The sequence below is a fragment of the Saccopteryx bilineata genome, chromosome 4 (genome assembly GCF_036850765.1).
Source record: "Saccopteryx bilineata isolate mSacBil1 chromosome 4, mSacBil1_pri_phased_curated, whole genome shotgun sequence".
NCBI classification, from domain to species: Eukaryota; Metazoa; Chordata; class Mammalia; order Chiroptera; family Emballonuridae; genus Saccopteryx; species Saccopteryx bilineata.
The window spans coordinates 291,875,438-291,888,830 of NC_089493.1; the positions used below are offsets into that span (position 1 = coordinate 291,875,438).

General features: G+C 49.7%; 1 protein-coding gene across 3 annotated transcripts; it reads left to right on the forward strand.

Moving 5' to 3' along the window:
• Nucleotides 1–4,955: 4,955 nt before the first annotated feature.
• ZNF771 (zinc finger protein 771) lies at nucleotides 4,956–11,923 on the forward strand. Of its 3 annotated transcripts, none has more exons than XM_066275675.1 (3): nucleotides 4,956–5,152; nucleotides 5,792–5,935; nucleotides 10,791–11,923. In XM_066275675.1, exons 1-3 carry the CDS (start codon nucleotides 5,150–5,152, stop codon nucleotides 11,637–11,639), a joined length of 996 nt encoding a protein of 331 aa, XP_066131772.1. In that variant the 5' UTR covers nucleotides 4,956–5,149; the 3' UTR covers nucleotides 11,640–11,923. The 3 variants fall into 3 exon arrangements, with proteins under 3 accessions (XP_066131772.1, XP_066131774.1, XP_066131773.1); XM_066275677.1 differs by having other exon boundaries at nucleotides 4,957–5,156; XM_066275676.1 differs by lacking the exon at nucleotides 4,956–5,152 and adding an exon at nucleotides 5,199–5,448.
• Nucleotides 11,924–13,393: the final 1,470 nt, after the last annotated feature.

Genomic DNA, 13,393 nt, shown 5'->3' on the forward strand with positions numbered 1-13,393 from the left:
CAGGAGAGAATCCTACTGTGATCCAAGGGCCTTTGCAGAAGAGCGCTAAAGAGTGGCTTGGAGTAAGCTGAGAAAGGAGGAAGTGGGGGATAGGATGGGCGATGGAGTGTTTCAGGCAGAGTGATGAGTATGCACCGAGTCCTTGGAGATTCAAGAACTGAAGTCCTAGTGAGGCCGAAGGCAGATAGTGAAATGCAGAGTAATGAGTAAGATACAGCTATCTCTGAGTCCTAAAATAGGCCTGGTACAAATTGGCCTCATTAAGGACTTTGGTGAAGTGTCTTTGTACTGTGATGTGCTGCTTCTCACAAGTTTTCAGTCTCACAAACTGCTACCTCTTTGTCAACCTGGCAACCACCCACTCATCCTTGAAGGTCCTTCACATTTATCTCCTCAATGAGGCCTGTACCCAAGATCCACTGCCTTCAAGGGAGTTATTCACTTACTCACCATTCTGCCTGAACACCTATTGTTTCCTTTCTGTGTATATATAAAATGTACTTATGTATATTCATATGGGTTTTTTTGTTTGTTTTTTTTAGAGCTTTTCTTAATTTTATTTATTCATTTTTATTATTAGAGAGAGAGGAGAGAGAGAGAGAGAGAGAGAGAGAGAGAGAGAGAGGAAAGAGATAGAACAGAGGAGGAGCAGGAAGCATCAACTCCCATATGTGCCTTGACCAGGTAAGCCCGGGGTTTCGAACCGGCGACCTCAGGGTTCCAGGTCGACGCTTCACCCACTGCGCCACCACAGGGTCAGGCTGTTGTTGTTGTTTTTTGTTTGTTTGTTTTTTACAGAGACAGAGAGAAAGTCAGAGAGAGGGATAGACAGGGACAGACAGGAATGGAGAGATGAGAAGCATCAATCATTAGTTTTTCGTTGCGCATTGCGACACCTTAGTTGTTCATTGATTGCTTTCTCATATGTGCCATGACCACAGGCCTTCAGCAGACCGAGTAACCCCTTGCTCAAGCCAGCGACCTTGGGTCCAAGCTGGTGAGCTTTTGCTCAAACCAGATGAGCCCGTGCTCAAGCTGGGGTCTCAACCTTGGGGTCGAGGACCTGGGTCTTCCACATCCCAGTCTGACGCTCTATCCACTGCGCAACCGCCTGGTCAGGCTATTCATATGTATTTTTTTAAAATAATCTTCTCTACTAGACCATGAGATTCTCAAGAACTGGAACTGACTCCAATCTAGGTAAATACTTGTAAATGGCCCTGGACAGTTTGCTCAGTGGTTAGAGTGTCAGCCTGGTGTGCAGACATCCTGGGTTTGATCCCCTGTCAAGTCATACATGAGAAGTAACCGTATGCTTCTCTACCCCTCCTTTTTCACCTTTTTTTTTCTTCTCCCCCTTCTTACCTCCCCATTCTCTCTCTCCACCCCCTCTTCTGCTCCCACAGCCAGTTGCTTGACTAGTTTGAACATGGGTCCCGGGCACTGACGATAGCTCAGTTGGTCCAAGTGCATCAGCCTCAGGTGCTGAAAATAGCTCCATTGATTCTGGTATCGGCCCAAGATGGGGTTGCCAGGTAGATCCCAGTCAGAGCACTCATGTAAGTCTATCTTTCCACTTCTCACTTTAAAAAGAATTACTTGTACATGTTTGCTGAGGAAATGGATGGAGTCCTTGTCCACCTTTTCAAAGCATCTGTTCTAAAGTCCTTCCATGGCGGAAGGCCCGTCCAGTAGGAACTTTCTCTGCTTCCAGTCAAGTCTTCTCACTGATTCTCTGAATCAGGGCAAGCAGGCCTTTCTTTTGTTAGAGGTGGGGTTCCAGCCATAATCTGGTACCTGCCTACTTCTCTTCCACCCCTCACACTACATTTTCCCTTGTTTAATTGGCTCCAGCCACACTAGGCTCCTGTTTCTCAAACATGACAAACTTATTCTTACCTTAAGTCCTCTGTGGTTCTGTTTAAAAAATGTTTATTTTATTGACTTTAGAGAGGAAGGGAGAGAATGAGAGACGGAAACATCCATCCTTTTTTTTTTTTTTTTTTGTATTTTTCCGAAGTTGGAAACAGGGAGGCAGTCAGACAGACTCCCGCATGCGCCCGACTGGGATCCACCCGGCACGCCCACCGGGGGGCGATGCTCTGCCCATCCGGGGCGTCGCTCTGTTGCAACCAGAGCCATTCTAGCGCCTGAGGAAGAGGCCACAGAGCCATCCTCAGCGCCCGGGCCAACTTTGCTCCAATGGAGCCTTGGCTGTGGGAGGGGAAGAGAGAGACAGAGAGGAAGGAGAGGGAGAGGGATGGAGAAGCAGATGGGCACTTCTCCTGTGTGCCCTGGTTGGGAATCGAACCTGGGACTCCTGCACTCCAGGCCGACGCTCTACCATGAGCCAACTGGCCAGGGCCCCATCTTTTCTTTAAATTTTATTTATTTATTTTTTACAGAGACAGGGAGTGAGTTAGAGAGAGGGATAGACAGGGACAGACAGACAGGAACAGAGAGAGATGAGAAGCATCAATCATTAGTTTTCCATTGCACCTTGCAACACCCTAGTTGTTCATTGATTGCTTTCTCACATGTGCCTTGACCGTGGGCCTTCAGCAGACCAAGCAACCCCCTGCTGGAGCCAGCGACCTTGGGTTCAAGCTGGTGGTCTTTTGCTCAAACCAGATGAGCCTGCGCTCAAACTGGTGACCTTGAGGTCTCGAACCTGGGTCCTCTGCATCCCAGTCCGACGCTCCATCCACTGCGCCACCGCCTGGTCAGGCGGCCCCATCTTTTCTTGTATGTTCCCTGACCAGGGATCGAACTGGCAACCTCTGTGTTTCAGGATGATGTTCTAACCAACCGAGCTATCCGGCCAGGGCTTTGCTGTAGTTCTGTTTAGAACACTCTTCCTCCAGAGATTCAAATGGTTAACACTTTCTCATCATTCAAGGCATCTCAAATATTATTTTTTCAGAGATGCCTTCCCTAACCACATTAAAGAAGCCCCCAGCCTAACCACATGGTGGCTCAGTGAATACAGTGTTGGCCTGGGATGCTGAAGACCCATATTTAAAGTCCGGAGGTCGCTGGCTTGAGTCCAAAGGTCACTGACTTGAAGCCCAAGGTCGCTGGCTTGAGTCCAAAAGTCACTGACTTGAAGCCCAAGGTCGCTGGCTTGAGCCCAAGGTCACTGGCTTGAGCAAGGGGTCACTGGCTGAGCTGTAGTCCCCTCTCCCCCAAGTCAAGGCACATATGAAAACAATCAATGAACAACTAAGTGGCACAACTACAAGTTGATGCTTCTCATTCACCCCCCTTCCTGTCTATCCCCCTCCATCTCTAAAATAAAAAAGAAGCCCCCCAACACCACTCCGCATTGCATCATCTTGCTCTATTTCCTTCTTGCACCTGTCAGAATCTGAAATTATCTTGTTTATTGTTTATATTTTTACACCCTTAGAAGGACCACAGTAGTCAAATTTTTTGTCTGTTTTGTTCACTACTGAATCTCCAATAACCTAGAATCACGCCAGGCACATAGTAGGGCTCAATAAATACTTGATGAGAGAATGAACACAATCCAAGTGGCTTTGGGGATCTTGAGTGTGAGTATCCAGATATTTATCACCTTTTTCCAGATCTGGGGAAGAACAAAAGTTTGACCAGAAATATCCCAACTTTCAAATTATGTTGTGGCCTCTGTGGACTGAGGCTCAACTTCGAGTCCTGGCTCTGCTACCAATTTCCTGGTATAATCTCTCCTTCCTTCCTTCCTCCCTCCCTCCCTCCCTCCTTCCCTCCCTCCCTCCTCCCTTTCTCCCTTCCTCCCTCCCTACCGAGAGAGAGAGAGACAGAGAGAGAGAGAGAGAGAGAGAGAGAGAGAGAGGGAGAGAGAGAAGAAAGACGGAAAGAGAGATGGAGACAGATGAGATGCATCAACTCATAGTTGCAGTACCTTAAATTGTTCGTTGATTGCCTTCTCATATGTGCCTTGACTAGGAGGCTCCAGCTGAGCCAGTGACCTTGGGCTTCAAGCCAGCGACCTTGGGCTTCAACCCAGCGACTTTTGGACTCAAGCCAGCAAACCCCCCATTCAAGTGGTGACCTCAGGTTTCAAGCCTGGGTCCTCAGCATTCCAGGTCCACGCTCTATCCACAGCGCTACTGCCTGGTCAGGCTAGTGTAACCTCATTTCTGAGAGGTAGTTTGGTGCAATAGAAAGAATATGAGCTGTCGACTCTTACCAGCTATGTGACTTAGGTAAATTATTTAAGCTCTCTAAGCTTTAGTTCCCTCATTTGTCAAAGAGCTATCTTATTGATCCCCATAGAGCTGTTTGTACAGAGGCAAGGTAGGAATTTTAAGCCTTTACTAAACAGTATTTCTCTTTTCTTTCATTTCTTAGTTGCTCCATTCATAAATGGGAAAATAGGTATCCTTTTCAAGAGAAATGGGAAATATAGTCCAATTTTTAAATGTTAGGTATAAAAATTTGTAAAAGATCTCTTTATTACTTGAAGTGAATTTTTAAATGTAAAAACACCTTTAGGGTCAAACAAGATACTTCTGTGGACTGGATTTGTCCTGTGAGCAACTATTTCCCACTTAGGCTACTGGGTTGTCAGGGATGCTATGAGACCCTTATTGTATCATTTAGGTAAGTTAGTTTATTTCCCAGAACTTAATTAGCCCATCTGTAAAATGGACCCATCATTATGCAGATCAAAAGAGATAAAAACTCATAGATACAGAAAACGGAGAAAGGGGTAGGGGTAAAGAGGAAGAAGGTAAAGAGAGTGATATATATGGTGTCCGAAGGAGACTAGACTTTGGGTGGTGATATTTTACCCCAATACATTTAATTTTAAAAGATCAAGTTCATGAAACGCTTAGCATAACGCTACACGACAGGGCAGCTAATAGCTTTTTGTGGCTGTTGATTTGGAAGGTATTTATTCAAGGAGCAAGATATCCCAGAGACCAAGAGACCGGAAAAACGACACCGGCAAAGAAGGAAAAAAGCGGAAAAGGAGGGGGGAAAAGAAAAGAAAAGGGGTGAGAACGCAACAGGGTCCGCCCTCCAGGCGGGGCGCCAGCGAGAGGCCCACCACAGGGCTGGAGCGCACGTGGCCTATTTTGGGCGGGGCGGATGTGTTTGGCCAACGCGGAGACCTCCCAGTGGGCCATAGAGGCGAGCCTTGATGGTAGGTACGTTACAACTGGACTGCGAGGACCTTGAGTGACAAGGTGGCGCAGCCTGGGGTCCTGGGATTACAGGACAGCAGAGGGCGCTGGTACCGGGCTCTCCACCTCCCAGAAGCTGTGCGATTCCGCCGCCTGGGTCCTCTGGGTTTCCTCCCTTAGGGGGCGGGGTTAGATGTCCTGACCAATGACTGGCCGCCCCCGAAGCCCCGCCCTGTCCCCAGGGACTCGGCCTCGCTGAGTGTCCAACCGCCGGGAGCCCTGGTCGGGGGCTTCTCGAGCTCGGAACCTGAGGCCGGTGAGTGCGCGTCCCTCAAGGTCTCCGCCCCGATCCCGCCTCCCGCGGGTGCCCTAGAGCTCCGGGCCGCCAAGCCAGGCGCCGAGGAGTGACTCAGCGCGTGGAGGGTGGCGACTCGTTGGGACTGGAGACTCGACCTGTTCTGGGCCTTGAATGCCGGATGAGTGGGGTGAACGAGTGTCTTCAGACCTGGTGCCGGGGAAGTGCTGATGCCTAGGGCCGAACTGGGGTGGGAGAGGAGAGGCCAGACCCAGAGACCAAGGTCGAACTAGACAAGCCACGGCTGCGCCGCCTTGCCTGGGCCAAGGCCATGGTGTGCTTCTGACCCAGCCGCTTGCTCCAGGACACCAAGATGCCCGGCGAACAGCAGAGAGAGGAGGAGGAGGAGATGCACGAGGAGATGGTGCTGCTGGTGAAGAGTGAGGAGGAGGAGGGCGAGGAGAAGTACGAGGTGGTGAAACTCAAGATCCCCGTGGACAACAAGGAGGTGCGTGCCCCACACCCAGCGGCCCCGTTTCCCCTAACCTGGTCCGGGTTCCGCCTCCACCAGACAGAAGCCAGGGATCCGGCTCCTATTTCCCCGGAATCTCAGATCTGTAATCTGAGGGTTGGCAACCCCTCCTTCTGTCCCACTGCCCGTGCTGCCATCAAACAGATGTCACACCTACCGGGCCATGCTCTGCTCTGTGCTGCGTGCTGGAGAGTAAACGCTATGGTTGGGTCCCCGTGGAACGTGAGGTGTAGCATTGTGAGACTGCTGAGTAACCACGCAGCTACAATCCTGCGTGATGAGTGCAGGCACCTGCGTGGAAGGCCTGAGCTGGGAACTTAATACAGACTTGGGGTGGGGGAGGGGCCAGGTTAGGCAACAGGAACTCCTGGCTCTTGGTAGCATTTACTGTTCCCCAGACAGTGTTTTCTGCACCTCAGTTCTGTACCTAGGTAGTATTTGTTCCGTTTTACAGGTGAGGTAGCTGAGGCGCAGGGAACTGGACCGTTTGGTGACTGGCCTAAGGTCTCAAAGTGAAGAGAAGGCTGAAGTGGGTGACTACTCCAGGCAGAAGAAATGGGCCTTTCAGTGGCTCAAAGGGAGTGAGGGCAGGGTCAGCCATGCTGCATCATGAATGAGATGAGGGTGTTTGGCAGGCCACCACCTGAGGGTGATGAAGGTTTAAAGAGAGGAGTTTTCATATCAGAATAGGAGTTAATTTCCCTGTTCAAGACCCGAACTGCCATCACGTCCCAGAACCCTGCAGAACTCCACCCTCAGCCAGTGCAACACTGCTTATAGCTGGAGAACTCTGGCTGGGTCCGTTTTCTGGGCCCAGATTCTGATTTCTTCCTGCAGAGGAGCCAGTTCCCAGGAAGAAAGTTCTGCCGCCCCCTGGTGTATGCGGTCGGCCCTGGGGGAGGGGGCTGGCTGCTTTAGCCTCTCCTTCCAGTCAGAATAACTAGTTTGTTGTTCTCAGGCCTCCTTGGCCCAGCATCCTAGCTTAGTGGGCCTCTTCTGGTCCTGGGGATCTCCTGATCTGCAGAGCCTCGGGTGGATTTCCACCTCCATCATTTACCGGCTGTTTGACCTTAGGCAAGGTTCTTAACCTCCTATGCCTTACTTTCCTCATTTGTGAAAGGAAAAACATAACAGCATCTACTTCTTGGGGTTTTGAGGATGAAACGAGTTAATACGTGTAAAGAGTTAGAACAGTGTATGGCACATAATAAACACTATGTACATTTTTTTAAAAGTGATAATAGGAGAGATACAAAGACAGGCTACCATATGCACCCTGACTGGGATCCACCTGGCAACCCCATCTGGGGCTGATGCTAGCTAGCAACCAAGCTATTTTTTTAGCACCTGAGGCGGAGTCTATGTGCTAGAACCAATCAAGCCGAGGCTGTGGGAGGAGAAGAGAAAGACAGAGAAAGGGGAAGGGGAGGGGTGGAGAAGCAGATGGTCACTTCTCCTGTTGCCCTGACTGGGAATTGAATCTGGACTTTCACACACTGGGTTGACGCTGTATAGCTGAGCCAACTGGCCAGGGCCCTAAGCTTTCTTGGTGATGCCTTCCCACTACTTGGAGTTGTTTGCCCTCAGTCTGCTGGCTAGGCCTCCATGTTGGTTTCCTCCTTTTTTTTTCTTTTTTCTTTTTTTGGTATTTTTCTGAAGCTGGAAATGGGGAGGCAGTCAGACAGACTCCCACATGCGCCCGACCCACGCCCACCAGGGGGCGATGCTCTGCCCATCCGGGGCGTCGCTCTGTTGCCACCAGAGCCAGTCTAGCGCCTTGAGGCAGAGGCTATGGAGCCATCCCCAGCACCCGGGCCATCTCTGCTCCAATGGAGCCTTGGCTGTGGGAGGGGAAGAGAGAGACAGAGAGGAAGGAGAGGGGGAGGGGTGGAGAAGCAGATGGGCACTTCTCCTGTGTGCCCTGGCCGGGAATCGAACTCGGGACTTACGCACGCCAGGCCGACGCTCTACCACTGAGCCAACCGGCCAGGGCTGGTTTCCCCTTTCACCCCTAGCCCCAGAATTCATGTCCAAAAAGACCTCTGATAAAAATGAGTTGAAAAATCTCTAGCCTGACCAGGTAGTGGCACAGTAGATAGAATGTTGGCCTTGGATGCTGAGAACTTAGAAGATTCATTGGCGACCTTGGGGCTTGAGCCTGGGACCTCAGCATCCCAGGTTGACACTTTATCCACTGCACCACCACTGGTCAGGCTTAGGGTTTTTTTTAGGGAGTGAGGGAGAGACAGGAAGGGAGAGAGATGTGAAGCATAAGCTCATAGTTGCAGCATCTTGGTTGTTCATTGATTGCTTTCTCACATGTGCCTTGACTGGGGCTCTCCAGCTAAGCCAGTGACATTTGGGCTTACGCCAGTGACCATGAGGTCATGTGTATGACCCCACACTCAAGCCAGTGGCCCTGCGCTCAAGCCAGCAACCTCAGGGTTTCAAACCTGGAATCTCAGTGTCCCAGGTTGATGCTCTATCCACTGTGCCACCTCCCGATCAAGTTTAGTTTTGTCAATTATCAAAGGATAACACCTGACTCAAGGGGGTGACAGGAAGATTTAATACAATAATGAACATAAAATAGCACTGTTGATGCTTTACATGTATTGTCGGTATCGCTGTTATCATTATATATACTGTTGAAACCAGAGTTCCCTTACCTAGTCACTAATTTCCCACACAGCCTTCTGGCCAATTTCTGAATTTACTGCCTTTTTACAAAGAATCTTCAAGGCCTCGATGTTGTCTTTCTTGCAACTTAAGAAAGTAAGGCCTTACCTTCTCGCTGTCATTCTCCCTCTCTGGACCTGTTTCTTTATCTATAAAACAAGAATATGATAACTTTGCCTGACCTGTGGTGGCGCAGTGGATAAAGTGTCGACCTGGAAATGCTGAGGTCGCTGGTTCGAAACCCTGGGCTTGCCTGGTCAAGGCACATATGGGAGTTGATGCTTCCAGCTCCTCCCCCCTTCTCTCTCTCTGTCTCTCTCTCCTCTCTCTGTCTCTCTCTCCTCTTTAAAAATGAATAAATAAAAGTATTCCTTTCTTTAAAAAAAAAAAAAAAGAATATGATAACTTTGTGGAGATTGAATATGGGGAGAAGCTAACTTGTTTTGTCCTTAACATGTACCAGGTATAAACCATTTGGTCATGAATTGCTTGGCCCACAGTAGATATTCACCATCGCTTTTGCTGGGATGATCCTTTTCTAAGAAGGGAACAATATGTCCTCACTATTTCTCTTCCATCTACTACTGTTAATACAAAATGTTAACACAGTACAATGTTAATGCTGTCAATACATTTTCCCTTTACCTGCCTTTTACAAAGCATTCCTCTTCCTTTTCTCATTTTAACTTTAGAAGCCCAAACTTTATGAAATTGGCTCATTTTTAGTTCAGGTTTCAGAACTGTATTTGGGTTTTACTTTTGCCTTCATCACAGCTTTAAAAATGGTGGGTGCTGGCCTGGCCTGGCCTGACCTGTGGTGGCGCAGTAGATAAAAGCGTTAACCTGGAACGCTGAGGTCGCTGGTTCAAAACCCTGGGCTTGCCTGGTCAAGGAACGTACGGGAGTTGATGCTTCCTGTTCTCCCCCATTTCTCTCTCCCCTCTCTCTAAAATAAATAAATAAAAGCTAAAAAAAAATGGTGCTGGATATTAAAAATTTATTAAAATGTTTGGGGGTGGTCCTGCCAGAGCTTCTAAAACACCATCCTCTCCTGTCTCACTGGCGGCCTCTCATCGTAGGGCAGCAGTTCTCTCTGCCCATTACCTGGGGATCCTCCTTCAGTCTCAAAGCTTTAAAAGTCATCTATAGGCCGGTGGCCTCCCAATGAGAACATCTTTAGTCTAAGCCTATCTCCTGAGCTACAGATGTATGGAGAATTGTAGATATGATCGGAAAGAGATCTTACCTTTCAGCTTGCTCCTCCCACCATCCTGTTTGCACAGGGCAGCTCCACAAGCCTTGGAGTAATTCTGACTCTTTTCTTTACATCCCATATCTAATCTATTTATCAAACCTGTTGTCTCAAATAGCAAAAACATATTCAGAAGCAGAACACTTCTCCCCCCCCTTCACTTTTCACCCGTCACCTGGATCTGAGCCACTGTATTTTCTTGCCAGATGGCTGCAGTAAGTAACCTCCTCCCTGGGCTCCTGCTTCAGCCCTCTCTCCTTCAAACCCAGATGGAGGCTTTTAAAATGAGCCGGATCTGGTCATGTTTTCGCTCAGAACTGTCTAACGTTTCCTTTAGTGGTGCACCATCTCTTTCATATTACAAGGCTTGTCCCCTCCAGGACCATCCCATCGATTCCACTCCCTCTCATAAATTCTGCCCTAGGTACTTTTGCCATTCCTGAAACTTAACTGGTAAAAAAAACCTGCTTCTGGGTTCTGCTGTTCCTCTGTAGCCTGCTTTCTTACCTCCCTTAGGTTCTGGCTCATGTAACATCCGTATTTTCTTAATCTTAAATGTCCAGCATCTCCCCAATATGCACACTCCTTATTCATTCTTCCTGAAAACTGGAATTTTAAAAATTTAATACTGAATTCCTAGTGGCTAGAACAGAGGCTGGCACATTGCGTGCCATTAATAAATATCTGTTGACTTGATAAATAGCTGGAATGACACTGGGCATTGTGATATGGGCATTAATGCATTATCTAATTTAATGCACACAGCTGTCCTTAAGGCAGGCAGGGACCCTTGCTTTCCTGTTTTACACACAGAAACAGAATGCAGCTTGTGGAGAACCAGGCATGTGGCTCCTGGGCCTATACATCACTATTGACCTGTCTGTCCTCTTCTCCCCGCAGGTCCCAAGTGAGGCGCCAGCGCCACCTGCCGACCCAGCACGCCCACACGCATGCCCGGACTGTGGCCGTGCTTTTGCGCGCCGCTCCACACTAGCCAAGCATTCGCGCACGCACACGGGCGAGCGGCCCTTCACATGCACCGAGTGTGGCCGGGGCTTCACACAGAAGTCTGCGCTGACAAAACACAGCCGCACGCACACCGGAGAGCGGCCCTACGAGTGCCCGGAGTGCGACAAGCGCTTTTCGGCCGCCTCCAACCTACGCCAGCACCAGCGGCGCCACACTGGCGAGAAGCCGTACGCATGCGCGCAGTGCGGCCGCCGCTTTGCGCAGAGCTCCAACTACGCGCAGCACCTGCGCGTGCACACTGGCGAGAAGCCATACGCCTGCCCTGACTGCGGACGCGCCTTCGGCGGCAGTTCGTGCCTGGCGCGCCACCGACGCACGCACACGGGTGAGCGGCCGTACGCATGCGCTGACTGCGGCACGCGCTTCGCGCAGAGCTCGGCGTTGGCCAAGCACCGGCGGGTGCACACAGGCGAGAAGCCGCACCGCTGTGCGGTGTGCGGCCGACGCTTTGGCCATCGCTCCAACCTGGCTGAGCACGTGCGCACGCACACTGGTGAGCGGCCCTACCCGTGCAGCGAGTGCGGCCAGCGCTTCCGCCTCAGCTCTCACTTCATCCGCCACCGTCGCTCGCATGTCCGGCGAGGTCTCTACATCTGCGTTTCCTGTGGCCGAAACTTCAAGCTGCTCCCTGGCGCTTCAGCCATCACTGCCCCTGAGCGCTGCCTGGAATGTGAGCGGGATGCTGGTGTCTGGCTGGGGAGAGACACACCAGGGTCCTGACCCCGAGGGACTGAATTAACTTGGACAATGACCCCCCCCTCCCGTTACCCTGGTAGGAAATGGGGGGGATAACAAGTGTGGCAGTTCTGGACCTGCGGGACGTGCGAATCCCCTACCAGCGTCCTGGGAAACTGGTCACCTGCCTGTCATTACAAATCCTCTGCCCATGTTAGTGAATAAAGTATTATATGCTCGCTCCACCCGTGCCTGTGAATGAGGTGAGAAGAAAAGCAAATTGGGTTTTCTCCCGGCTTAGGTGACTTAACTGTCACGTAATCAAGTAAGGATATAAGTCCAAAAGGGTCTGACCTGTGCTGACACACAGGGGGTCGATATGGTTGGAAACTCCAGGCTTCCTAGGTCAAGGCATCTACAAATGCTTCTCACTCCCTCGCTTCCCCCAGCCCCTCCCTCCACCTCTGAAAAATCAATCAATAAAATCTTAAAAGAAAAAAGCCTAAATGGGTTCCTGGAACTGGGTTTGTGTGTGTGTGTGTGGTCGGTCATCCCACATTTGACTCGGTTAAGTCCTCACCTCAGATCTGGAAGGGTCCATAAATACAGCACATTTGTGATCAAACAAGCATTGCACTCCTCAGAGCTTTTGTGAGCAGCCATGAACATCATGGAGCTCAGTGAAGAGATAAACACTACGCTTAAAAAACTTTTCACTCTGGCCTAACCAGGCGGTGGCGCAGTGGATAGAGCATCAGACTGGGATGCAGAGGACCCAGGTTCGAGACCCCGAGCTCACCAGCTTGAGCGCGGGCTCATCTGGTTTGAGCAAAAGCTCACCAGCTTAGACCCATGGTCGCTGGCTCCAGCAAGGGGTTACTCGGTCTGCTGAAGGCCCACGGTCAAGGCACATATGAGAAAGCAATCAATGAACAACTAAGGTGTCGCAACGTGCAATGAAAAACTAATGATTGATGCTTCTCATCTCTGTCTCTGTCTATCCTCTCTGACTCACTCTCTGCCTCTGTAAAAAAAAAAATTAAAAAAACAAAACTTTTAACTGTGTTAAAAGGTTTTTCTCCATATTCTTATTGGCTAATTTCATCCTCAACATCCCAGAGTTAGATAAATCTTATCTATTTCTGCAGATGAGTAAATCGGTACCGACGGCCAGTGAATGGTAGAGCAGGGGCAAGCAAACAGGCATGTGCAGTCCACTGTCACTGGAGCTGTCTTGGGGCAAGTTGTTGGTTAACTCAGTCTTGGGATGTAGAGAAGTACTTGGAGGTGGTAAGTTTAGGCTGGACCTGAAGGCTAAAAGAGATGGGTTTGAGGAGTTACGGAGAAAGCCCCTGAAACTGCATGCCAGACTTGGAGCTTGCAGACATTCCCTGGGGTGGAAGGTAAGGACACATCAAGGTTGACAGGAGATAGACCACTAGGGGTTGTAGAAGGCAGGTGAAAGGATCCAAGGCAGCAAAGAAGCCTTAAGGGACAACAGGGAGGGATGGAGTGGACATACGAGCTAAAATTCTGGGGATGAGGGAGATGAGGCTGACTTCATTTCTTAGCTTGAATGATGGCTGTTGGTGTCACTGAGATGATAATGGGATGAGTAGGGCAGTTAAAGTGGTAGCATTTTTAAAAAATCTATTTGAAAGAGCAAGGAAGAGAATATTAACTTTTCACTTCTTTCTGCATTCATTGCTTTTTGTGTGTGACAGAGGGACAGACAAGAAGGGAGAGAGAAGCATCAATTCATTGTAGCACCTTAGTTGTTCACTGATTGCTTTCTCATA